General features: G+C 43.5%; 1 protein-coding gene across 21 annotated transcripts in view; it reads left to right on the top strand.

The window, feature by feature from the left end:
- The window catches only part of LOC144114981 (uncharacterized), a 154,408-nt gene that overhangs the window by 74,438 nt on the left and 54,783 nt on the right, over positions 1 to 25,187 (top strand). For 11 of the 21 annotated variants that reach the window (XM_077649070.1, XM_077649069.1, XM_077649067.1 and 8 more), the window contains 5 exons: positions 2,645 to 2,947; positions 12,979 to 13,273; positions 17,246 to 17,336; positions 17,417 to 17,527; positions 20,602 to 21,314. In XM_077649070.1, the coding sequence (XP_077505196.1) occupies positions 2,645 to 2,947; positions 12,979 to 13,273; positions 17,246 to 17,336; positions 17,417 to 17,527; positions 20,602 to 21,314 (1,513 nt within the window). The remainder of the gene's footprint in view (positions 1 to 2,644; positions 2,948 to 12,978; positions 13,274 to 17,245; positions 17,337 to 17,416; positions 17,528 to 20,601; positions 21,315 to 25,187) is intronic. The other 10 variants (XM_077649079.1, XM_077649078.1, XM_077649077.1 and 7 more) reach the window with 3 other exon arrangements.

Here is a 25,187-nt window from a genome sequence, read left to right as displayed (position 1 = left end):
GAAACAGGCAGCAATGCAGAAATGCTCCAATCAGTACTAAAACCTCGTCAAGCCAATAATCACCCATTTTCTGTTGACAGCACACTATGGAAGTCCTCCAGTCATTCAGATGTCTCATTTCCAGTCCAGCTAGTTCTACTATCAGGATGTGACGAATGAGTGGTGTAAGGTGGTCACATTTGTTATAAGTGGGCTCAGCTTTGATGTAACGAATGAGTGGTGTGCGATGGCCGGGTTTGTTATAAATGGGCTGAACTTTACTTATATCCTCAAATAATCGTGCCTACATGAAAAACAAGTACTGTGTTTACTTTCTTGCTGACAGATATAGAACCTTCAGCATCGCTCGTCAAAATTACGAGTGCTCATTCAGGCTCACTCACAAAAGTTTGGTCAATCTACAGGCTCACTCAAACTCGCACTCACAGATTCTCAGGACCACTCAAATTCATGAATTCATGCTCATATATGCTCACAACTCAGTTGGGCTCACTCAGACTCACGACTCATCTATACTCCGGTTCACACATAGCAGGCAACGCAGCGGAGGCTATGGAAGTAGTGGGTCCGCGAAGCCATATTACTCCGCCACGTATCATTCGTTCTTTTTGAAACTCCAGTGAGTGTTTGGACGAAAACAAAGAGTATTATAAAATGACAGTAGTTTTGAAAATCATGGTAGAAGCTGTTAGGTGCTCAGTGTTCAGGTTCACTGGCTGTAATGTTCATTTAATGTGAACTACTTTTTGGGTGCGGATTGAGTAGGAGCGTTTTGGCTCGCCAACCATGTAGCATACCACCGCATGTAATTCTTTCTTCGTGAAGTCTCAATGAGTCGTACGAACATATGGCAAGAAAAAAAAGAAGTCCAGGAGGTACCAGTCACGGCACTTAAGGTTTGTCACAACGAAATATGCTTGTGTTCACTGTGGTTGTATGGCGGATAACCTTTTGGGCGCAGAATTAGCCTGTGCCAACAGGCGCACTAGCTTTGCCAGCGTTGCCTGCTACATGTGAAATGGAGTATAGGCTCACTCACTCATTTCGACTCGCGACTCATCTGCGCTCAGTCATTCGAGCTCACTCGCAATTTCAGCTTGTGACTCACCCAGGCTCACCTTGACTCAGGACTCCTATAAGCTCGCACATCGGACAGCTCATTCACTTTTATGCCCTACGGCCCAAGTTACACGCCTAAAATGCAAAAAAAAAGTTGTTGAAAACATGATAATGCGATGAGCTCTTAACTGCAGCTAGCTTGTAACCAGACCTGGCTGAGAGGCCTAGAGGCCTGTAGCTGCTGCTCGCGGGACTTAAAGATCCGAGGCCGCTGCATGTGTTCGGAAACTAAAAAACAGTAAAGGAAGAACTAGAACAGCTGCAGCACAGCAAGCAACAGCGTATATTCTATGAGGTCAAGCACGGCGACTAATCAACTTTTCTCGCCTTTTAGTAATGTTCAAGAGTGCAGCAGCCACAAAAATTACATACCACGAAACAATGAAATTGCTCTACATCATCATCTTGACCAAAAGCATATTCAGCATTACGAGTGCGCAGGGAACTCGCGTTTATGAACGTGCGCAGTCGGCATCATGGACTTGCATGAGGTCATGGAATTGTTCAGCCTCACATCATGGACTTGCTTACATTCTACCGGACTGACCAGGAGGACTCTAATCATACATGGTCTGAATGCGAGTCCACTCTCACCATGACTCGGGTCATGATCTGAATGTGAGCCTGGACTCATGGCTGAAATAGTGATCTGGGCGCGAGTCCGGACTCACGCACGGTTTGGATCATGATCTGAAATGAACCTAAGCGAGCTCGAGTGAGCTGACTCATGAGAGAGTGTATGACCTTCAGTTTGTGAAACTTGTCACCCAAGCCTTGCACAGCATGTGGATTTTTCTGTCCAGAGTAGGTGAGTGTTAGTGAAACACTCATTTTATTCTGGATGTATGGCTGCCGCAGTGGCTTAGTGGTTATTGTGCTCATCTGCTGACCCGAAAGATGCGGGCTCGACCCCGGCTGTTACAGTCAATTTTCGATGGAGGCGAAATTCTAGAGGCTCGTGTACTGGGCAGTGTCGGTTTACGTTAAAGAACCCCAGGTGGTTGAAATTTCTGCAGTCCTTCACTATGGTGTCCCTCATAGCTTGAGTCACTTCGGGACGTTAATCGCCATAAACCATTCTGAGTATATGTAGTTTGTAGGGAAAAGTAACAAACTTTTTCTCTGTATATTTGCATAGAACAGTTGCAGGTGGGTCTGTATGCAGTGGTGTAAAATCTGCTTTTTCATGTTCTGCTTTGCATATTCTGATTTTGGCTCTGTAATTGCTAATGTACACTTCTGATTTGAAACATTTCAGTACTCTTAAGCTTTTTTTTAGTACCAACTTTTACCATATGTTTGTATTATCATTAGAGAAGTATTCTCAGTTCATGTCATTTTTGTATTTGTGGTAGTAATAAGTACAGAGCTTGAGCATAGGAGCTTTGAAAGCTGCTTGGATAAAAACCAAATTTAAATCAACATGATACTGTGGTTGTGTACGATGATTGTCAGGGCCATTACCGAATAAGTTTAATGTATTCTTCTTTCTTCATCTCTGCTTTTCATTTCCCCATGTCCCTAGGTCAAGTTTCTACAAAAATCCTTAAAGGACTCTTTTTCAGTGAAGGTAACAGAGTCCCCCACTGGCCCAAATGCCCAGCCACTCATTGAGATAGATCAAAACCTGCCTGTTCTGGGCTCGCTAGGCAGCCAGAGTCCTCGCAAATCTGGATTGTCAGCTAATCGGCGCTGGCGCAAGCAGCTGACAAATCAGAAGATGTCGGAGTTTGGTCTCTCTGAAAATGTGTTTGAACTCCAAGAGGAGATCTTCTTCCTTGTTCTGAGGATTGAAGATCTGGAGAGGCAACTGAAAGATAATTTCGAGGTGAGATATTTTCTTTTAAAATGGCATTGTGAAAAGTATTGCTTCTATGGGCTTTTTCACTGTCTCCGACAGCAGTGCTTCGTAATAAGTCTGATGGTATAGGTTTGCCAGTGTGCTGCTTTCACTTCTGTGACATTTTTTGGGGCATCTTTTTATGAAAGACATTGGCTAAGGAAGTGAGTCGTAGGCTATTTGACGCTCGCACTGTGCTACTAAGGCCTAGAGAGATTGGGGGGGGGGGTAGGCTTTCTGTTATTGGGTGAGGGTATGCACAGCGGGCCACAAGGGCCCTGCTGATACAACTGTGTCTAAACATGAGACAACAAGGTGAATGCAGGCACATCAAGTGGGCATTGTGAGATGGCATATGGCATCACGTGTCTAAGGTGGCAGCTCCCCGAATGCTACATGTGGTAGCTGAGCCCAGCCACATGCGTACAGTAAAATGGGGTTCGAGTGATCCCCACAAAGCCTAGTAGTGTAAGGCAAATATGCTAAATTGCAAAAAAATGAGCAAAAGGCAACTGTAGGAAAAAAAATAACAAAAACATAGCAAAAACGGAAAAAAAAAAGTTTTCATCCGTGTATAATAAGAATAAGGCAGTCAGCTTGAAGACATTCCGGAAGTCTCAAAAACTGAACTTCCTCCGATTATTTGTGTACACCGGCACGTCAGATACGACGCATGTAGCACGGGTGACAAATATCCGCCACGCTCACGCCTACTTATGTCCTGCGCTGCAAGCATGCACGGACCAGTTCTGGCATACGCCTAGACATGCTGGCGTGCACGCTTTGGAAGCGTCCATATTCGGCTTTAGTGGTCGTTGTTGTCGGGTGTACTTTCTTTCGAAAAGCCCTTGTCAGAGGTATCTTTTCACAGAAACACGTGTTCAGCACCGTCAAGCGCGTTTGATATCCTGCGTTTCTTGAAATTACAACCGGTGAGCTCCTCGGGAATGCTAGCCCAAGTGTCCGCTAGCCAACTGTACAGGGTGGCTAGAGCGGTCCGTGTCCGGCAGCAGTAACTGAAGGCTCTCCCTACCTCATCCAGACCAGATAACAGCGCTTGTTGCTGTACCGATGCTTTCGGCAGCTACGATTACTTTCCTTTTCAAAGGAGCCAAGGGCTGCTTTCGCGGTCTCAATACCATGGAAGGTGTGATCGTCCTGGGCATCGCGAGTTCAGGTCAGCATAGTGGCCTGGCGCAGAAATCTAAACTACCAATCTACACCACTTCTAGATAGCACATCCTATCGCTCGAAGCGTGGTGGTAATGGCACTTGATAATAACAAAACCTGAACTGCGGATTTTGGCCGAACATTGTTTGGATCCGCATATTTATTTTATTTTACTTACAAAATACTGCGGACACTGAGTCCAAGTAGGGTGGGCGAACAAGTCAGTCAAACTACAAAGAAAATGCAACACTTCAAAAAAAAAAGAACACAATATAACAATAATTTGTTAAAACTCATGGGACAATGGTTTTATTAGCTGATTCCAATCTGTTATTGTGCGTGGAAAAAACGAAAACTTGTAAGTGTCTGTTCTGGCGAATATAGGGGTTAGAGAGCTGGGATGGTGTTGAATTTGTGTGGTTGGTGCCGGCGTGAAGAATCATGAGGGATCTAAACCAAGTTTGTTATGTAATAAGAGAGAAATAAATTCTAACCTGAGCTTTCTTTTAAGATGTTCAAGCGGTTCAATTTTATGAACCTCCAGAGTCAGTCCTTGCATATTTATTAAAATAAACCTGACAGCTCTTCTCTGTATTCTTTCCAGATTTTTTAAGTTAGATTTAGTATGCGGGTCCCACACTATGCAAGCATAATCGAGAATAACAAAGTAGCTTAATGTTAGAAGGGGCATTTTTTAGTTTATGTCTTAAGCAGCACAATTTTCGAAATGCAGCAGAGCAGATATTGTTTATATGCAAGTTCCACGATAGATTGCTACTTATGGTTACCCCTAGGTATTTGTAGTTGGATACTTGTTGAAGAGGGAAAGAGCCTACTTTATATGTGTAGCTATGTCGTGTAGTTTTACAGGTTATAGGCATATAAACACTTTCATCAGCATTCAGAATCATGCCCCATCGGTCGCACCTGTCGAAAACGTTGTTCAAAGCATTGTCCACGTCACTCTGATGAAGGTGGAAATTTGGCGTGCTAAAATCCGGAAAAAAACCTCGTAATATATGCAGGTTTTTATGGTAACTCACAATCTAACTTGTATGTATATTGTAACCGCGTAAGCGACAAAGAACAAAAAAAAAAGAAACAGGATGGCGCTCCGTCCTGTCTGTTTTTTTCTTCGTCCCTTCTCGTTCACGCAGTTACAGTATGCATACAAGTTCGAACCACCAACTAGCCCGCCTTTCCCTGTTTACCACAATCTAAGAATTTTTGGGAAACTTGATTTGAGTTGTCAAAGAGTCGAGGAACAGAAAGCTACACATGGTTAGTTTCTAAATGACATTGAAATTATTTCGTGATTTTGAGGAGTACCTGTGCACACCTTCCTTTGTGTTCACTCTTGGGAAGTGCTATTTGTGCTGGTCATTGCTAGCATCAATTTTGTAAATGACACTTGACATAGTGTGTCAGCCTTGTTTGGAAGCACTTGTGCAAAGAAATGTAGGCACTTACTGTAGAAAGCAAACAGATAATATGTCCTCATTTTTTTCATGTCAGTTCAATATAGCAAATAAAATAATGATTAACTCTTTCTGAACATATTTTGATGTAATATCGCTCTCTTCTTCAGCCAGGGTCTTTTCAAGGCACATAACTGTTTTCTTCCGCTTAGCTTTTCGTGTTTGTCCATTTATTGCCATTGCCCATTGCTTTCTTTATTCGTTAGCTTTGAATTGTTATTAGCTGCCTCTCATTTTCTAGTGAGATATTGTGCAATTTTGTGTGTCGCTGAATAAGCTGTCATGCTCTGAAAGAAGTTTTAAAAGAATTTCTTCAGGAAAAAATTGTGACTCAAGAAGTTGATTATTTGTTTCTGCTGTCAAAAGTTCAGATTTTTCCTCTTGTATCGCTCACACATTGTTGTCAGTACACTAATGAAATTTATAACCGGAAAACTACAATCTTTTTCCTTTACTGTATATGAAGTGCAGAATTTTTCTTTCAATATACTATTAAACCTCGATACAGTATAACAAACATGGGTACTACGAATTATTGGCTGCATTGAACTGGTCCTAAATATTTTTACCAAACACATGCAAATCTTTATGTATTGAACGCGGTTTGTCATGACAATGGATATATCGAACTGCCGAGTGCCAAACTATGCCCGCTCGGATGGAAGGCCTCACTACACGAATTACTGGTGGTGGTGTGCTAGGCGTTCATGCCACAGTTAATGTGTTATCTTGCATTTGACAACAATTCTTATATTTGCCAACACTTAACACATAGCGGCGTGAGCAGTTGGTAGCCAAGCGGTCGGCACCCATTTGTGTCTCTCGCACCCATTGATAGTGCCCCAAAACCAGCGGCAGGGTCGGCTGTATCCTTCCAGTAGCCATCCTGTGCCCATGTCAACTGTCACAGGTGTAGCAGAAACAGCAATAGCTTTTGTTCTGGTGTCCCATTTTTCACCTTACACCACTGTAATGTAGGGAAGCCACCCTCGCTGGCATTTGAGCTTCTGCTGCCGCTTGCTGGCGGTGCTATGGTGGAGAGCCCACCTAACTGGCGTTTGATGCTCAGTTTTTTTAAGCCTTCAAAATCACATCAGGTGCCTTCAAAACACCACTAAAACTTGGGGAGAGGTCTCTCCCATTTGCCACTCTTAGTACTAAACTGTGCTTCTGCTACGTAAGTTTTCGGTGAAATTTGATATTAGGAATTTTGGCTATATCTAACTTATTTTACCATTCTTACCTGTTCACCATAACGAAGTTTGACTGTAATAACTGTTTATATTGCAGATGTACGAATATCAGTTTTTCAAATATGAGTTGAATAAGAATAGTTAGCTTTAAATATCAAATCAAACATCAGTTAATGAGTTCCCAGGTTCGAACCCGACCGCGGCGGCTGCGTTTTTATGGAGGCAAAACGCTAAGGCGCCCGTGTGCTGTGTGATGTCAGTGCACGTTAAAGATCCCCAGGTGGTCGAAATTATTCCGGAGCCCTCCACTATGGTACCTCTCTCTTCCTTTGTTCTTTCACTTCCTCCTTTATCCCTTCCCTTACGGCGCGGTTCCAGGATATACGAGACAGATACTGCGCCATTTCCTTTCCCCAAAAACCAATTATTATTATTATTATTATTATTATTATCAGTTAATGGAATACATGTGCATTTATTCACATAAAAGGTTTTTACTTTAACATTCTGGGGCATTAAATTTCGTTCAAAAATGCACCAGTAAGCCTATATGCTCAGGGCATAGTTAAGATCGGTAAGGTTACAGGCTGAGACATAATCCATGCTTACAAAAACACAGTGACCATCTTGTCGCAGTAGCAAAGGTCATGGTCCACTGTAAGAAATATTCTAGGATGGAGTACCACAACTATGTTCAAAGTATGACACTCTAACTTGCTCCTAAATATTGAAGGTGCACCATGCTGTCATATAGAAAAAAAAAGGGGGAAAACAGCCATTAAGTGGCATAGTAGAGCCGTTCTCTCCGAATAATGCTTTCGAAATTGTAGCACATTATTAGGGGAGTAGCGATATGAAAGGAACTGACAACCGACCAAAAGTTGCCTTGAGGTTATGGTGGAAATGAAAAGATCATAGCTCCTATTGCCTAAATTAACCAGTGTAATATGGTTGAAATGAAGATTTGTAAGTTTAATTTGACATTTAAAATTTCATAAAACAATAAGGTGACATTGTGCGATGAAACTGTAATATTGGTGCATCCCACCACACCTGGGTAAAATATTGCATGTATTGTTAACTGCATGGTGTTTTTTTCTTTCAGAAGTATTTTTCATAGTTTATTAAGGTTTACACTGTCTTCAAAATGTATTTCATCATAAAAGAAAATAATGTGTAGCTCTAAATGTGGTGCTCACTGAAAGTGACCTGAGTAGTTTTCTGGATGGCAGCACATCCTATTTATATAAAATTGGTGCATCAAGTAGCCCTCTGTGCCCCACATGTGGTGTGCATGAGGATATTCCACATTTGATCTCCCATTGCCAACTCTTCAACAATCATCGTAAGGCACTTTAAGTGCTTTAGAACTCCGACAGGACGGCCCCGTGCACCTGGAGCATGTCCTTGGACCCTGGAGGGGCGTGGCTTCGGGTGTGCGCGGGACAAAAGCATTTTTAGGGTTTTAAGAGATACGGGTTTGGTGGACATTCTTGGACAATTTGTGTGTGTGTGCGCGCGTGCGTGCGATCATGTGTGTGCGTGCATGCATGTGTGTGTGTTTCTGTGATTTCAGAATTCACCCTTTCTTTTTCTCTTTTCCTCTTTTTTTTTTCACCGTCCCCTTCTCTAATCTTCTCTTCTTTCACGCTCACCTGGAGTACTATGCCAGGCCGACAACCAGGCAGACCTCACCTGTTCCATTAAAGTCCCTCCTCCTCCTCCTCCTCCTCCTCATCCAACATGCATCAAATTGTGCACCATACCCCTTTCACACCGTCCCGCCAGCATTCTAAACATACCTACACTGGTGCAGTGTGGCACAGGAGTGTGTTGCCACGCAGTCAAGTTCACCAGTTCACCCCTGCCAGTGCTGCCGTCAGAACATAAGCATGCTGCACCATTATTTGCGTGCCGCAACTTGGCGTGCTTCCAAGGTCTGTGCTGTGGACGGCGCGAAACTGAGAAATGAGCGATGAAGAGCTAACACTCTGAAATAGGGGTGTGCGAATATTCGAAATCTCGAATACGAACCGAATATGTTTCATATTCGGTTCGTATTCGTATTTTAGAAATTGATAATCGAGAATTTCCGAATATTCGAAAATTCCCAAATACTCAGCAGCGGTCATATGCCGCACTGACTTTCGTAAATTCGATTGTGGCAAAACCGCAGTATTGGGGCAGATTATCTGAATATAGAGTTTAAAGTTACAGGAAAGCAATACAAAGTCCCTGTTCTGTTTCTTCTCAGTCATTTATCAATTGCCTCCGTCATTTATCAATTGCATTCAGATGCTGCTAGGTTTGACCTCGTGCGCAATTCTTCAAGTGGGCTTTTCCCATACCACACGTGCTGCGAACAAGATGGGGGACAACCCACTTCGAACAATTGCAACGCGAAAGCATGTTTATTTTTTTGTCCTTCCTTAATATGTTATGTGATTAATGCCCACACCCGTGGCAGTCGTTCTGTCAGCTTAATAACTCTCTGAGCATGACCACCATCTTGTTTTGGTCAATTACGCTATACGGGAAATCGTACTTGTGGAATTCCACGTGAGGCTCCCGAAAGGGCGTGTCGAGGGCAAGTGATCCGTGAAAATCCCGCCTATTGCATGGTGCACTGCAACCCATGCACCTCATTAAGTGGGCGTAATGGCAGGCGTGACACTTTTCGGAGGGCCCCTGTCACTAGGTAAAAAAAAAATGACCTGGCCACGTAGTTTTGGTTTCTGAGCTTCGCCACTCGTCCGTGGCAATGGCAACTGTGGGCCCGTGCATTCGCTAGTAGTCCAGTCTCAGCTCCATGCCGCTTTCCGATGCTGACCGACACGTCGATGGTCATTTTTTTTCCCTTTGAGAAGCAGTCTCGCCATTCCGACGTCAGTGTGCGTTCCCACCTCGCTTACGTTCGCGTTGTCTTCCAGCACTCCAAAACTCGGTGCTCGGCACGGGCTTACAGCTGTTTGCACGTTAGAGCCGTCTCATAAGACTACCGCATTTTCGTTAGTTTTCTTTTGTCGGGGCCGCGGAGCATTTTATAAATCGACTTTCGAATAACCCGGGCATTTCTGTCTGTTCTTTGAACTCCGAATTAATGAGGTTTTCTAGCCGTCATGTTATATTTGTTTCTAATCTTGTCATGTTATGGATTTCAATTTGCATGACCACATTACAGGTTGAATACTGTTATACTGTTCAGTTAAGTAGTATACATTTCTGCACACGTTATGTTTTTTTTTTTATACGGTGCTCAGGCAGTCTAGTTTTGCTTATTTCAGTTGCAAAAGCCATACACTATTTTGTAAAATAATGTTTGCTTGTTTATCTTTTCTGAATTTATTTTTTGTGGTGACCAGATATTCAAAGCCATTTTTTCTGCTTGTTCGTATTCAATTCGTGTTCGAAAATTTCAATTTTCGCACACCGCTACTCTGAAATTAGCTTTAACAAACCAGGTACTGTGTCTGGCTCGCATGTGCCTGCAAGAAGTGTACTGGAAAGGGGGGAGTGGCCAGTGTGGGTACTCGCAGAACCCACGAAAGCAGCCTGCGGAACCCAGCATGAGAACACCTGCTATAGACTTTTTCATTGAGGACTCCCTGTGTGTTGCCACATTGCTCGCTTGGCTACACTTGGCGCTAGCTCTGTGGAAGTGACAGCGGAACTGGCTTGCAACAGCCCATAGAGGAGGCATTTCTGCTTCCTTCTCACCCAATGAAAACATCTATACTGAAACTGTTGAATCGCTGTCTGGCGGCAGGCGCCGTATTAGTTTTCGGTTTGTTACTTTTGTCAGTGTGCTGTTGTACTTGTTTTATTTCTTTGCATTTTTTAAATTCAGAATCAATTATTTTCCTTTCTAGTGAGAGCCGCCGCTGTGGCTGAGTGGTTACGGCGCTGGGCTGCTGGCCCAAAAGACGTGGGTTCGATCCCGGCCGCGGTGGTCGAATTTCAATGGAGGCGAAATTCTAGAGGCCCATGTACTGTACGATGTCAGTGCGCGTTAAAGAACCCTTCTTTCCTCTGTCTCCAAGTTTCCTGTGTACGTCCTGTTAGCGCACGCTGTTTAATAGAGAACCCCAGGTGGCCGAAATTTCCGGAGCCCTTCACTACGGCGTCTCTCATAGCCTGAGTCGCTTTGGGACGTTAAAACCCCATAAACCATAACCTTTCTAGTGACACACTGACTAGGCAACGCATATGCTAGCTTCCTCTTTGTTCACCAAGAAGCAACGCGGTTTTGTGGCCTATGGGTTGCGTGCTTACCTCGCAGTCTGGAATTCCTGGGTTCAATTCCTCACACTTCGGAAAGAAATTGTTTTTCTTTCATACCACGGTGACATCTGGGATTTTTGGGACCACTGCTGCCAGTCAGTGCCGACACTGGGTTTCATTGCTGATGAGCCATATAATGCTTTTGCGTTAAAAATGACTGCATCTGCTGATTAAAAGATCCCGGTAAAAATTCCCACGCCATATCTAACAAAACCGTTGCGGAATAAGTGACCTTGGACTGTCCTAAGTAACTTACCCTGAGGGCTAGCTGGAAAGCAGCGCAAAAATGTGGACAAGAAAAACGTGCACAACAGTGCATTTGTGATTCTTTTTCTCGTCCACATCTTTGCACTATTTTGCTTTGCTTAACTTAGCTTTCTCTTTTGTCAGAAAATTTGTTTCCTTAAAAATCACTTGCTCGTTTCCTTTAACAACACCATGACTAACACCTGCATGACGAGAGTTGAGTGTAGGCAGTGTCATAAAACTACGTTTTTTGACAGTTCTCTTTGCACATCAGGCACCGTAATAGTGACCTATCAATTGCTGTCACTTGGCTGACAGACAGTGCACAGAGTTGCCATGTTGCTGTGCTGGCTGTCAGCCTTGCCAAGCTTCGGCAAGCATTGCCTGCGAAAAAAATGATGCTTTTGAAAGAGTCTTGGATAGCAGATGGTTGGTTTGTCTTAAATATCCATGTCCTTTTGACAATATTCAAAAAATGCATAGATAGCAGCTTTGAAATCTTATTTACCAGTAATAAATGCATACTATTGAATTATTATTAGAAAATTTAAAATATTTGCACACCCTTAGTTTATATTAAAACTAGAGATGTATGAAGAACCCTTGGTGTTGTGCTTTTTATGCCAGTTTTAAAGGGTCACTGAGGATAAATTGAAGTTCGCCTTTATTGTTAGGGTACCATATTCTAATTAAAAAGAGACCACTCTCACCAAAAACTGACCCTTTGTAAGCTAGAAAGGAATGAAATGCAGGTGTCACTCCTACCTGCCAATTCCACTTCCACAAGTAAAGTTAGTGTGTCGACGCAGATTTTGGGTGCACATCCCAGAGGCTACAAAATTTGGCGCTTCTTTTTGGTCACATCAGACAAATAATGACCCAAGTGGTCAATTACAGTCTATAGTTTGTCGTAAGTGATTTCATAGGTTGGCCTGTTGTAACGTCATTGTTTGGTTGAAACCAGGTTTTGGTTTCCTAGTTTTTACTATTTCAAAATACTTATACTCAGATTTTGAAAAACCGTTTTTTGTACCAGAGAGAGGAAACTTTATAGAATGTTATGCGATTATCAACTCAAACACTCTCGAGTTGCCTTTTAAATATATTTTATTCACAGGTTCATAGCACAGAATTTCTGTAATCTCAGTTATATAATTTTTGGAAAGTGTGGAAGCATTTTATTAGTACATTTTCGTGACATTTGTTTCTTCGTTCTAAGTTTTTGTTTTCATAAACCAATTTTTGTATTAGTTTCTCTTTTTTGCAGATAATGTTTGTGGAATATTATGGAATATGGCAACAACTTGTTAAAAATATCTAGCAAAATGTTTGGGCAAGCTATATAGTTTGCTCAGTCTTGCTGAAATTGCCCTGTAGCATGTAGTTTCTATTAGACCAAATGCCCATAATGACCAAAAGTGGAGATAATGTAGTACGTGCCGACCGGATCAAGATGTCCAATTTGCATTTTCAGACAGAGCATGTAACTTATTCATTTAATAATTTTAGTTCTGTGTGTTGTTTGCTGCCATTCTTTATCATGCTGCTTTGAGAATTTAATCAGTAAATTTAGCCTGTTCAGTCTTTCAGCTCATTGTTGTTTTCAGGCCTTTTGAATTGCACAGAGGGCAGTATATTGGTTCTGCACAGGTGGTCTCCAAACACAAGGATGAATCTTTGAGTGAGCAGGCAGGTGTGGCAGTTGTTCAGGCGCTGGAGGAGAAGAATGCTGCCCTGCAGGAGCAATTGCATCAGATGCAGGAAGTGTCAACAGTGTTGCTGTGCCGGCTGGAAGAGCTGGCAGCATTCCTAGAGCAGCTGCTGGCCTACGACGAGACTGGATCATTGGGATCTGTGACCCTTTCAGCAGACATGGTGGCCAAGATCCGCCAGCTCGTCGCAGACAGCAAGGACTTCTCCCTTTCATTCTCACAGAGCTTTCTTGGTGAGCTGAGAGCATGCGCTTAGCTCTATTTCCACGTAGCCTAGTTCTGCTGAATCTGTTCTTGCCCCAGGAAGAGGCTCCAGCATATTGAGGTCATGAAAATAATGAGAAAAGCATTAACAGAATGTTTATTGTGGAACACATGAATGACTTCTACCACATATAAAATAGAAGTACTGTAGTCGACCGATTTTTCGGATTCCATAATTTGGACTTGCGCAATATTTCGAACCACACGGAGGAACTGTCAAGCACTTGATAGGAATGTGTACATTTTCACGACCGATATTTCGGACTCTGTGGAGTCCAAAAGTTTAATTTTTCGGACTAAAATATACGCTGGCGATACTGTGGAGGTCGTTTCTCAACCGAAAATGTGTTTTTTTCTGCTTAATATAGATGCAAGCGGGCATTGCTGCCGGAACCAACTGGTTTTCTGCTGCTGTGAATGGCGCCATAATGGATTTAAACGAAGTCAACCAGACGGGCTGGCTTGGATAGGCTTGACTATTTGTTCATTGCTGCCACTTGAGATAATGGCATGCTTTTCATTGCCATCGAGATAGCCTACAAAGCACGTGTGATATTATGTTGAAAACAGGACAGCTGCAGCGTCCACCGCGGCTCAGACGGCGCAGCCTGCGTTACAGGGGAGGTGAGGGGGGGCATTTGGAGATGCTCACTTTCACTCGCGTCTTCCCGTAGGCTACCTCATTCGGTTTTCGTGAGCATCATTGCCTATTTAAACTGGCTGTTCTTGCTTCATACGGCGCGTGCATTCGTTCGCGGCATGGTGTGCGGCCGCGTCGCACTATCTGCTATCGTGACTTAAGAGCGACTCTATCCTGACGCGAGGTGGTGCGAACATGACAAAAGCATGACTGTGGCTCAGGTAAAGTCTAATATCGCTTGCAGGTGGAACAAGGGGAGTGCTGAAGTTCACACTTTTTAAAACCGGTTTCTTGCAGAAAGATTATTTTTTTGAAGCACGCGGATTTTTCGGTCTGTTCGATTATTGGGACCATTTTCTGTGTCCCGCCGAGTCCGAAAAAATGGTCGGCAACCGTATCTAAATAATTTTAAACATTGCGTAACCTTTTAAAGAGAAGTTTAAGTTTTTTTTTTTTTTAGTATTCAACTAGGCTCAACTGGAGCATTAGTAGTGGTGAGTTAGACAACCACTTAGAATGGTCAGATTTCGGCTTCAATTCCAAGACTTCTTCTCAGAGGCCCATGGCATCAGCACATGCTCACACATGTTTTGTTTTACTGTTCCCGTTGTATTTTATGTAGTACACTTGATTTGTAAATGATGAGAGTGGTTTTATTTTATGCCTTAGGGTCCTTGCGCAACACACTGCCAAGATATTTTACCAAATGTGCCAGCAGATTTTTTTATTATCATGAAGTCAAGGAAGGCCATGCCCCCTTTTCACCCACAGAACCCATTTGCTACCCACCGAAAAAAAAAAAAAGAGGAACTGCAATCTCTGCTATAAAAAAAGAACAGAACTCAAAATAAGTGTAATGTGCAGCACATCCCATATCTACCTCCACTTCATGTCCTCATGCAACTGCATGCTCTTGTGGCACAGCGATCATATTCCTGAACTTCAAAGGCCACGGAAAGTGCAGTGTATTTACGTTTCGTATATTTTAATTTTTCTTTAATCAACATCTGGCTCTGTGCAGCGGCTTTTTTTTTTAAATGATGTTCTTTTGTGTGCATTACCAGTGTAAGTAACCAATAAATTTTCAAAAAGTTTTGCACACACAAATCTGGCATTTTTTTGTTCACAAGTATAACCAGTAAGCCACAGTTTCGTGTATTACATACCTGCCAACTATTCCAATTATTCTGTAAAATGTACAAATTTTGACCCATCTTACGAATTTATGAATCTTTCCTGAAATCTTACGGAAAACAAATTTTGTTTGCGATAAATATTTGAAATTCTGTAAAAAAAATGCACCGTTGCCTGTGGTAACCTTGCGCCGCCATGAGAGAGGGATTTGTATACCATCTGTGAAATTAGCAGCAGCAGCTGGAACATTGTACAGTGAAACATTGTTAATTTGACCCAACTAAATAAACGTTTATTCCTACTCGTCAGCCCCGGTTAATTCAGATAATCCGGTCTGCCGCCACAGTCTCGCCAAACGTCCGTGTAAGGCTATGGTGTTGGGAGCTCATTTATTCGAACGCCCAGGGGCTGGCATTGGTCAGTTCGGACAGGCTCCCAAAGTGCTGCCGTGTCGCGCTATGACATGCTCGACTAACCGATCGGCCAGACATTCGTCCCCAGGTCTGAACTGCATGTTACCTAGCTTATCGGCGCCCCTCTGACATACGCGCAACTGCAGGTGTTTTGATGATCGACAGGCCCCGGTGGTAGGCCGATAGTCCAGCCACGTAGTTTCGTTTTCGGAGCTTCACCGCCAGCCCGCTGTGGTGGCTATCGGCTGCGCTTATAAGTCAGCCAGCCGAGCTACACGCTGTTTAGTACACCGATTGCGTTGTCGCAGACATTTTTGTTTTGTTTGTTTATTTATCGAAAGCATCTTTATTGCCAGTCTGGCAAGGCTCTGAAACAAATGTGCTGCCCTCGATTCAGTTCACGTGATACTTGCGTTCTTCCAGCGCGCTGAAATTCCGTGCTCGTCGCGTGCTGTTCGCCATTTGGGCGCTTTCTCACGTGCGACACCACACATGAAGAGGCTCCAGTGCTATCGCATCATGCACTGGCGATGCAATGTGACATTAAAAAAAAAAACTGTGTGCTGGCTTGGCTACACCCCTCCCCTGGTCACAAAGGTTTTACGAATTTGAAAGCTTTGAGGTTGGCAGGTATGTGTATTAAAATGTGGAGCGCATTTAGCACTTGAAGAAGTGATTTTTCTTTTAAAACACTGAAAATCACCCGCCGCAGTGGCTCAGTAGTTAGGGTGCTCGGCTACTGATCCGGAGTAATCAGGTTCGAACTCGACCACTGCGGCCGCGTTTCGATGTAGGCGAAACGCTAAGGCACCCGTGTGCTGTGTGATGTCAGTGCACGTTGAAAATCGTCAGGTGGTCGAAATTATTCTGGAGCCCTCCACTATGGCACCTCAGTCTTCCTTTCTCCTTTCACTCCCTCTTTTATCCCTTCCCTTAGGGCGCATTTCAGGTGTCTGCCGACATGTGAGACAGATACTGTGCCATTTCTTTTCCTCAAAAAACCAGTTTCAACACTCAAAACCAGTAATTTTTTTTTTTGCAGTAAGGAAAGAGTTAAAGAGCGGCAATGCCATTTAGACTTCTGGACACAATGCTGGTTGGTTGGGGAAGGGGACGATGGCAGTAGCAGATGATAGCTTTGGTTTGGTTTAACCGGGTTTAACATCCCAAAGCGACTCGGGCTATGTGGGGTGCCGTAGTGCCTCAGTGGCTGCAGTGGCCACTTTTTGATGGGGTGAAACTCAGAAGGCACTTGTGTGCTGTGCGAAGTCATTGCTTGTGAAAGAACCTCACGTGGTCTAAATTGATCCAGAGCCCTTCACTATGGTGTCCCTCATAGCCTCTATATGTCGCTTTGGGCCATTCAACCCCACAAATGACAGGTCATGTTCCTTGAAGCTCACCAAATTTGAAAGCCTGTTCAGTTTCCCTTTAAATCATAGTAGCTATCAGAGCTCCAAGTATACATGCTCAGTAGCAATTGCAGAGTTTAGAGAGATTGCTAAATTCTGCTTTGATTATTTTTGCTCCAAGCAGTGCTTTTATTTCACCAGAAATTATCATTCCAAGTAGGATGCAAGGTTGTCTTAGTTTGGTTCTTGGTACAGCCATGAATGAATGAAACTTAGTAATCCATCTGTGGTGGCATTGGATTTATTGCTGATAGTTGTAGATTCATTGCTGATAGACTTTGTTACAATGCATTTGCACTGTTTAAGCAGTGCTTGGAAGAGTGTGTGTGTTCCTATTTACAGGTTCTGACAATAACAGTGCTCTCAGTGATCATCTGTTGAAGAGAGGCTCATTTGACAGAAGCATGCAGTCCATCTTGTCTCGTTCCAAAGGGTTGGTTTTGCATACCATTTTAACTCTTTAGTGACAGTAATTTGTAATCATGCTGATATTGTTTTCTTCTTTCTTTCTAGAAAAAACGATAGCATCAGTGTCATTGACAAACCACAGAGTTGCAAATTAGATATCAATACGATCCCACCTTGCCCTGAAGACATCGCTTTCATGGAAGATGAGCTGAAAACGTATGTTCTTCTGGTTTCAGACAGTGCACAAATATTTGGATTGTTTGGTTGGCTGTGTGTTTTCTTATACAGTCGATCCCGCAGATATATTGAACTCAAAGGTGATCGCGAAATAGTTTGGTATGTAGAACTCTGCAATAAATAACATTTTTTCTAAACATCCCGCTATTTCTGTAGTGGTAGTGTGCATGCAGCTGTCTGTGATACTCATCAAGCATAAGGTCTTTTTCTTTGGCATTATCAAGGAATTTCAAATGTAACAGCTTCTCTACTCAAACTGCATGGGCTACATGCCCAGTTGCTGCTAGCTATTTATGCACATTATTAGCTGAGTGGTTAGCAGGTTTAATTGCATTGGCTTCTCAGTGCAGGTGCATGCTCACAAAAGTCTTTGCACTGTGTATGATGTGTTGATTGAAAGTGAGAAACTTTATTTATTTTCTTCCTTGAGTTGGGGTAAGCTAGCATATTTTCTTATAAGACAGAGCAGATGCAAAATACTTATAGTTAAAATAGCTTTCAGCAGTTAATTTGCAAACCTTACACTGCATGTAGAAGTGTGATACATGGCTAATAGGTCTGCAGCCATGTATATTAAGTGCCAATTTTCTTTACTCACAATTGTAAAATTAACGAAAATCATTGTTTTAAAAATTTCTGCTTTGTAGGACCATGCACTAATTTAACAAAGCAAATTTTTCTGCTTTTAAGGGGAGATGCAGGACAAATAAAAGTTTTTATTTTTAGAGATATCATAATGAAATTAGGTATTATGTATTTCCTCTTTCTGTTTTCAAAAATATAATTAGTTTCAGTATATTTCAATTAGTCCACACATTGTGGGAAAATAACTCAAGCCTAATTGGATAATTTCTTACATGTAATTAAGATAGCATCCTTCAATGTTTTTGGTTTTGACTGAACTGGATCTTTATGCAAAGGCTCTGCCATGCAGAGCTATGCTATTTATACGGTTATTTAGGTACAGTATGGTACACTGTTAAAGGGAACATGCGATCACGTGAAGTTGACTTTCTGGGAGGCACTGCTGCGGAAAACCAGAAAGAATGCCGAGTTGATTATGGTCCGGAGTTTTGTTCGGCATTCTGTCCCCTTGCATGGATCACATTTTTCACACCCACAACAATGCATCGATTACCTCTTCTCGCTGCTGAATTGGCTTTTTCCATTCTGTGGTCGCGTTTTGTGCAAAATAAACATTTTCTCTGGACTAGATTATCCACGTGTGAGTGACTTGGTTCATATGCCACTCAACGTGTACTGTACATGTTGAGTGGCATATGAACCAAGTCATTGTTAAGAAAATTTGACTTGGCCATTAAAAAATAGCATAGCTCCATAGTTCAGTTCTTGCTGAATTGAAAGATATAAGGTCAATTCAAATTGCGCAATAAAAATGTAACTAACGAAAACTTATGTAAAGCTAGACATGGTGCCGAAAAAATGCAAAGTTGAGAAAATTGCATTTGAAGTGCGCTAACCATCCATTTGGAGGTCATTGTAAAGGCCTCGGAAAAGAGTGGAATGCAGACATTCTAAGAGGATTTCACAACAGCAAGTAACACATGGAAGAGCGCCAGCTTTCGAACAAGACCAAAATGGCGGTCATCACAGACGCTGTTGTGGAACCGACGGGTGCAAAGTTCGACCGGCCGCATTTTTCTCCGAACTCAACATTTTGGGGCTTCGGAGGAATCAAATATACCAATATTATAGTATTGTAGGTTGAATGATAGATTGAATCTTCGTAGGTAGGTAGTTTAGAGTATATTGAATACAATTGTGCCATTTTTGAAAAATCTAAATTTTTGCATTTTCTTTTTCACCATTTCAAGGCCTGCGTCTCCCCTTAAGGTGGTCACAGCTTTCAAATCGCGAAAATCTAGAAAAAAAAAATCGAATTTTAGAAAACATCTTATTTCGTGACTATAAGTTCTTTCTAATTATATCCCGAAAGATTTTCTCTGAAAACAGCCCAGAAATAACCTCAGAAAATGTTTTTTGTGACCGTACGTAGTGAAAAACTGGCTGAGATCTCCATGAAAGTGACAGTTTTCTCGAGTGTTTTTTTTTTTTTTTTTTTTGACCTGAATGCCCTGCTTGCAAAAGCCATAGGGCAATGGCTTGATAGATTTTCATGCAGTTTGTTGCATCATGTTCCTTGATAAATTCTTTATGCAGTGACATTTCTATATTTTTTCATTACTTTCTCATTTTATTTGCTCTGTTACTAATTTGAAATGACAGTAATGAGTGCATTTGGCAAACATAGATGTAAGGTTCTGTATAGAGAAAATTTAAGTTGGTAAAAATATTTGAAGAATGTCACTGCATGAATTATTACTTTTTTTATTACGTATTTTTTGCGACCACATTTGGGGAAATTGCTCCTTGTATAGATGAGATTTCATAGGTAACGTCCACAAATGTGGAATGCTGTGCCTGAAGGGGATATGGCAGAATGTTACTCTGTATAGATATCTGCGTTGAGCTACTCGTCTGACTGCATTACAGTTTTTGCTTTGCCTTTTCAGTACTTTAAATTTATCTTGGTGGTGTTTAAAAAAAAATAAGTAATGCACCTGGCAAAGGCAGACCTAAGGCTTGAGGAACAAACATTACAAAAAGTGATGCCAAAGTTGTTCTTATTATGGCTTTCCACTGATATTGTTGGAATTTCGATTGGGGCCGAGATGCAGAGAAGTTCATGTGTTGTGTGGTGTGGGAGCACGTTAAGGAACACTTGGTAGTCCAAATTAATCCAGTTCCCTCCACCCTGCTGTCCCTTATAGTCCAAGCACAGCTTGCTTATTCTACTAGTTTGGCACATGAAACAGTATTTCGAACCGTCAGTTTGATGGCCATGTCATCACTTCACCTGTTGTGTGTTTTGCAGTCTGGCCTAAAGAATATGGCGCAGATGTGGCGTTATCAAAGCATGGTCTGCATTGTCATGCATGCCCGCAGCCATCGTGGGTGTGTGAAGTCGTGTTTAGCCGATATTTGTGTAACTGTGTTTGTGCATGTGTGTGTATCTTTGTCTGTGCAACCAGATTGCGAGACCGAGTGCAGGAGCAGCAGAGTGAGATCTCGAGCCTCACCCGGCGCCTGGAGGAGGAGGGCTCCGAGAGGGCGTCGCCAGCAGCAGGAGGTAGGTGTCCCTCACGTCGTCACCCTGGCACGCCAGCGTCTCTGTGTGAAGGGGAGGACACGGATGCGTCCTGGCGTTACCAGGACCAAGTAGTTCTGGTGCAGGCCAGTGACAGTGATGACATTCTGCTTCTGCTGAATGAGCGGGGCCTTCCTGAAAATGTGTACCTTCGGAGTACTTGGCAGAAACAGGCCCTGAATGCTGCCGAGAGCCTTCCTGCAGTGTGTTCTGCTGTAGCTGCTGAGGAGGCCGATGCAGACGCAGACTACTCTTCGTCCTCATCTCCTTCTCTGTTGCGGTGGAAAGAAGCTCGCAATTCAGCTTTGGAAAATGGTGCACCTCAAGAGCCGCTTGTACCCATTGGCCGCTTTCAGTGCTGGTCCTCGGATTCAGACATATGGTCGGAGCCAGACCGCAGCGTTTCTGAGCAGCGAATGGGTGGTGTATGTCGCAAAGAGTGGAACAAACAGCCACGCAGGTCACCCAAGGAGACGAGAAAAGCAATGGCTGGTGGACGGCAGGAGCAACCAGGCTCAGACACTGGTGCCAAGCAAGCCAAGGACTCATGGCCTGAGGTGGCCAAAGGAAAGCGCCTCAGCTGCCCAACAGACGGAGGTAGCCGGGGGCAGGGGGGTGAGGGCCATGCTTGCACAACAAGCCTGTTCACTACCCTGAGGGGATGCAAGTGGCCTGCTGCCTGGGACCCCTCAACTTTTTACTCTTCATTTGCTGCTGTACACTTGGTTGCCGTAGTGATTAACTTTGCTTTTCTCATGCCTGGATGAGGAGGCTGCAGGCACTTTTTTGTTTCGTTTTGTGGTCAGGTGCTTGCTTATAATTTGTTGCCAATGCTTGAAATTTTAATTATGCTTGTACTGTTAGTGGTCCTCTCATGGAGCTATGAAAGCATGTCTGTATGATCAAGTGGTTACCACTAATCGTGCAGCCTACTGTCCCATTACCCAAGATTGTGTGTGATATGATGTGGGAGAGGTACAGTTTTTTTATGTCTATTTGACAACAGCGTATACATAGTGAGTCCTTTTTTAATTGCAAGTTACGGTGTATAATGAATGTGGTATTGTGTTCAAGTTCTGCAACCTTTGTCCGTAAAGTTTCGAGACTTATTTATTTTCTTCTCTAGAAATGATTCCGCAAAACAAATGTTGGTGCGCATGTGTAGCGCCACCTTTCCGGCCTAACCTGACCTATTTATGTTAATTGCTGCTTCACCCGTTAGATGGCACTACATGTAGAAAAATATGTTGTCACTAGTCGTCTGCGCATTCTACTGTGAGTGAATGTGGAAATAAGGACGTCCACGTCAAACAGCGTGCAAACATAAAATTCTGTGTGAAGCTTGGCAAGACAGCCACACAGACGTATGAGCTCCTTCGTGACGCTTACGGCAACGAGACATTACCGCGGGCGCGAGTTTTCGAGTGGCACAAGAGGTTCGTTTCGGGGAGAATGTCTGTGGAAGACTACACAAGCCAGGGGCGCCCTTCAACCTCACGGAATGAAAACAACGTGGCTCAGATCAGGGAAATCGTACAGCAAGACCGCTCCATTACAGTCCGCATGCTATCAGATGCTCTCGACATTAGTAAGACAACATGCCACCAAATTTTGCGTGATAACTTGGCGAAGCGATAGCTGAATGCCAGACTTGTGCCACACTCCCTCACACAGGACCAGAAGGACACGCGGGCATCAGTGAGCGCTGATTTGCTCTCCGAGGCAGAGAAGGACGCTGCATTCGTCGACAGCATCATTGCTGAAGACGAAACATGGAGTTTAATACGATCCTCTAACAAAGAGGCAGAGCGCCGAATGGCTGTCCACAAGCTCTCCGGCGTCGAGAAAGGTGCGGCGACAGAAGACCAAAACAAGGGCAATGCTGATAATTTTTTTGATGCCTAGGTGTCATACACCACGAGTTTGTCCCACAAGGGCAGACGGTGAATCAGGAGTTTTATATCTGCGTGCTCCAACACATGCGTGATGCACTGCGACGCCGTAGCCCTGACTTATGGGCATCTGGACAGTGGAGCCTTCTCCACGATAGTGCAAAAGCCGCACACTGCTCTCAGCATGACTAAATTTCTCGCCAAGCACAGCATTACTGTACTTTTCCATCCGCCATACTCGCCTGACCTCTCTCCATGCGATTTTTTCCTTTTTCCTCATATGAAGAGAGCATTAGAAGGTCGCTCGATGGGGAGCGTGGAGGCTATTCAAGACGCCATGACAAAGGAGCTGACAGCCCTGCCAAAAGAAGCGTTTTCCAACTGTTTCCAAGACCTCTAGAAGCGTTGGAAGCTGTGTACAGACTGCAAGGGAGACTATTTCGAAGGGGTGCTGCACAAATGATTTCAATGTTAAATGCATTTTTTTTTAATGGACTCAGTCTCGGAACTTTACGGACAAAGGTTGTATCTTGTTATATTGTGCAAAATGGTTATGAATCTTTTCGCTGTTTCTTGTTTGTCTTGCATATTTAATTTAAACCAGTTCTTTGAATACCTGTATTTTTATATTGCATTGTCATGCAAGCTGCATGATCATTTACATATTTGTTTTTTGCATGCTTCTTTGAGACTGTAGTTTAGCTCATTTGAAGATAGCTATTAGATGTGTTTTTTGAATTGCTAAAAGTCAAGAGTCATGAAGAAGTGCTGTTTTTCAGTGCAGTGCACATTTATTTAAATAGTGTTTTATTTTTACCACATTTTCGTACCTTGTGCAATACTCTTCCCATTTTCTTTTAACTATATCAAATTTAGCGCCTATAAAAAAAAGCTTAAAATTGGAGTATAAACAATACAGGACTGTTAATGTCTTATTGTCATCCTTGCAAGAATGCAGAAAAAAGGTGTCAAAAATTGTTTTTTATAGATTATCATTGCTGCCATTTTTCATTTCCCTCAGTTTAAATTTAGTGGGAGTTTTTGTTCCTTCTTAACTTGTTAGTAGTATAAGCTGCTATCTTATATGACGAGGTATCATTCTGTACTAAACGTACCACTGCCTCTTGCGTGCAAATTCTCTGGCCGATTTAAGGGGGGACACGGGTCTTTCGGGCCGAAAAATCTCGAAAAAATCAGTTTTTAGAAAATGTTATTTTCGAAATCAGCAGCCATTTATCTACCTCTCTGTTAAATTTCTCGCCTCTAAGGTCAGTATTTTACTCACAATACCAATTTATATAATCCATGTCGCCCGAATTTGAGCTGAAATCGGCGCCGAAACAGCAGTATTTCGCAAAGCGTAGCTCCCGTTTCATGCGCGGCACCGCAGCCATCTTGGTCTCATTTGAAAAAGCCGCCTTTCGCCTTCAATTTCCCGCCACTGCGGCTTCCGTTCGCCCATTGGTTGCCGAGAAAATAGCAAAAAAGAAAAGGTAGTATTCAAAATCCTATTGGCTGCCGCGGATCACGTGACAGCAGGTCGTCATCCGATTGGTGGAGCTGGCTGGCAGCGTCTGCTTGACGCGCCCGAGCCGCGGGGAGACGCGACCCTCTGTGCCGGACCGTGCAGTGCAAGAAACGCGCAGCGATGCCTGGTTCAGTGCGCAAGGTGCACTCAAGGCATAAATTCGGCAAGAAAAGGAAGAAGTCGCTGGTCGATAACCTCAAGAGACGCCCTGCTGTGCGCCCCGACAATGATGAAACTCTTGCGCTGAACGATCGTGTCGGCGAGGCCGCGCAGGTAGGCCTAAAGCGCTCCGCAGCACGGGAAGCTGTAAGCGGCAGCGCCCGCATCCGCCGTGATACAGTGATGCTGGAGCCCTCAGATGTGCTCCAAAATAAGACGAAGACTGAACAAAAACTGCGAGAACTCGCCTCAACTCCAGCAACGGAGCGGAAGTCTCGTTGTTTACGTGACGGCAGCGCGTCGGACTGTCTGCTCGACGAGGCAAGCTTCACGATCGTTTGTTTGGAATCGCTCAACAGTTTGTTGAAACTTGTGAAGTGTAAAACGTGTGGCGGCAATGACTTGACCTTCGTAAAAGATGAGCGAGAATACGGCCTTGCCGTTAAACTTTCTCTTCAATGTGCGAGCTGTGGAGACGCATCGTCTACGTGGAGTTCGCCGCGGGTACGTGGCGATCAGAAGATCAACCCTTTTGTGGTGAATGTGCTCGCTGCTCGTGCAATGCAGAGCACTGGCAACCAGCAAACAGCTCTAAATGACATTTTTTCATCGCTGAACGTTTCGCACCGCGGTCTCCACAATAAAACGTGGCGAGACTATGTGAAAAAAAAGTTGACACCTGCAGCAGCTCGTGCAGCCGAAGAAGTTACACAAGAGTGTGCGCGGTCGGTTCGAGAACTTTTTAATGAATTGGACCTTGGGAACCCCGGCAATATTGCAGTATCATACGACGGCACTTGGATGACACGCGGCCACACATCCCACATTGGTGTGGGAACCGTCATCGAACTGTTTACCGGGCTTGTGCTGGACTATGTTGTATTAAACTGT

Source organism: Amblyomma americanum, chromosome 1 (genome assembly GCF_052857255.1).
Source record: "Amblyomma americanum isolate KBUSLIRL-KWMA chromosome 1, ASM5285725v1, whole genome shotgun sequence".
NCBI lineage: Eukaryota > Metazoa > Arthropoda > Arachnida > Ixodida > Ixodidae > Amblyomma > Amblyomma americanum.
This window is presented reverse-complemented; position numbering and strand designations above follow the sequence as displayed.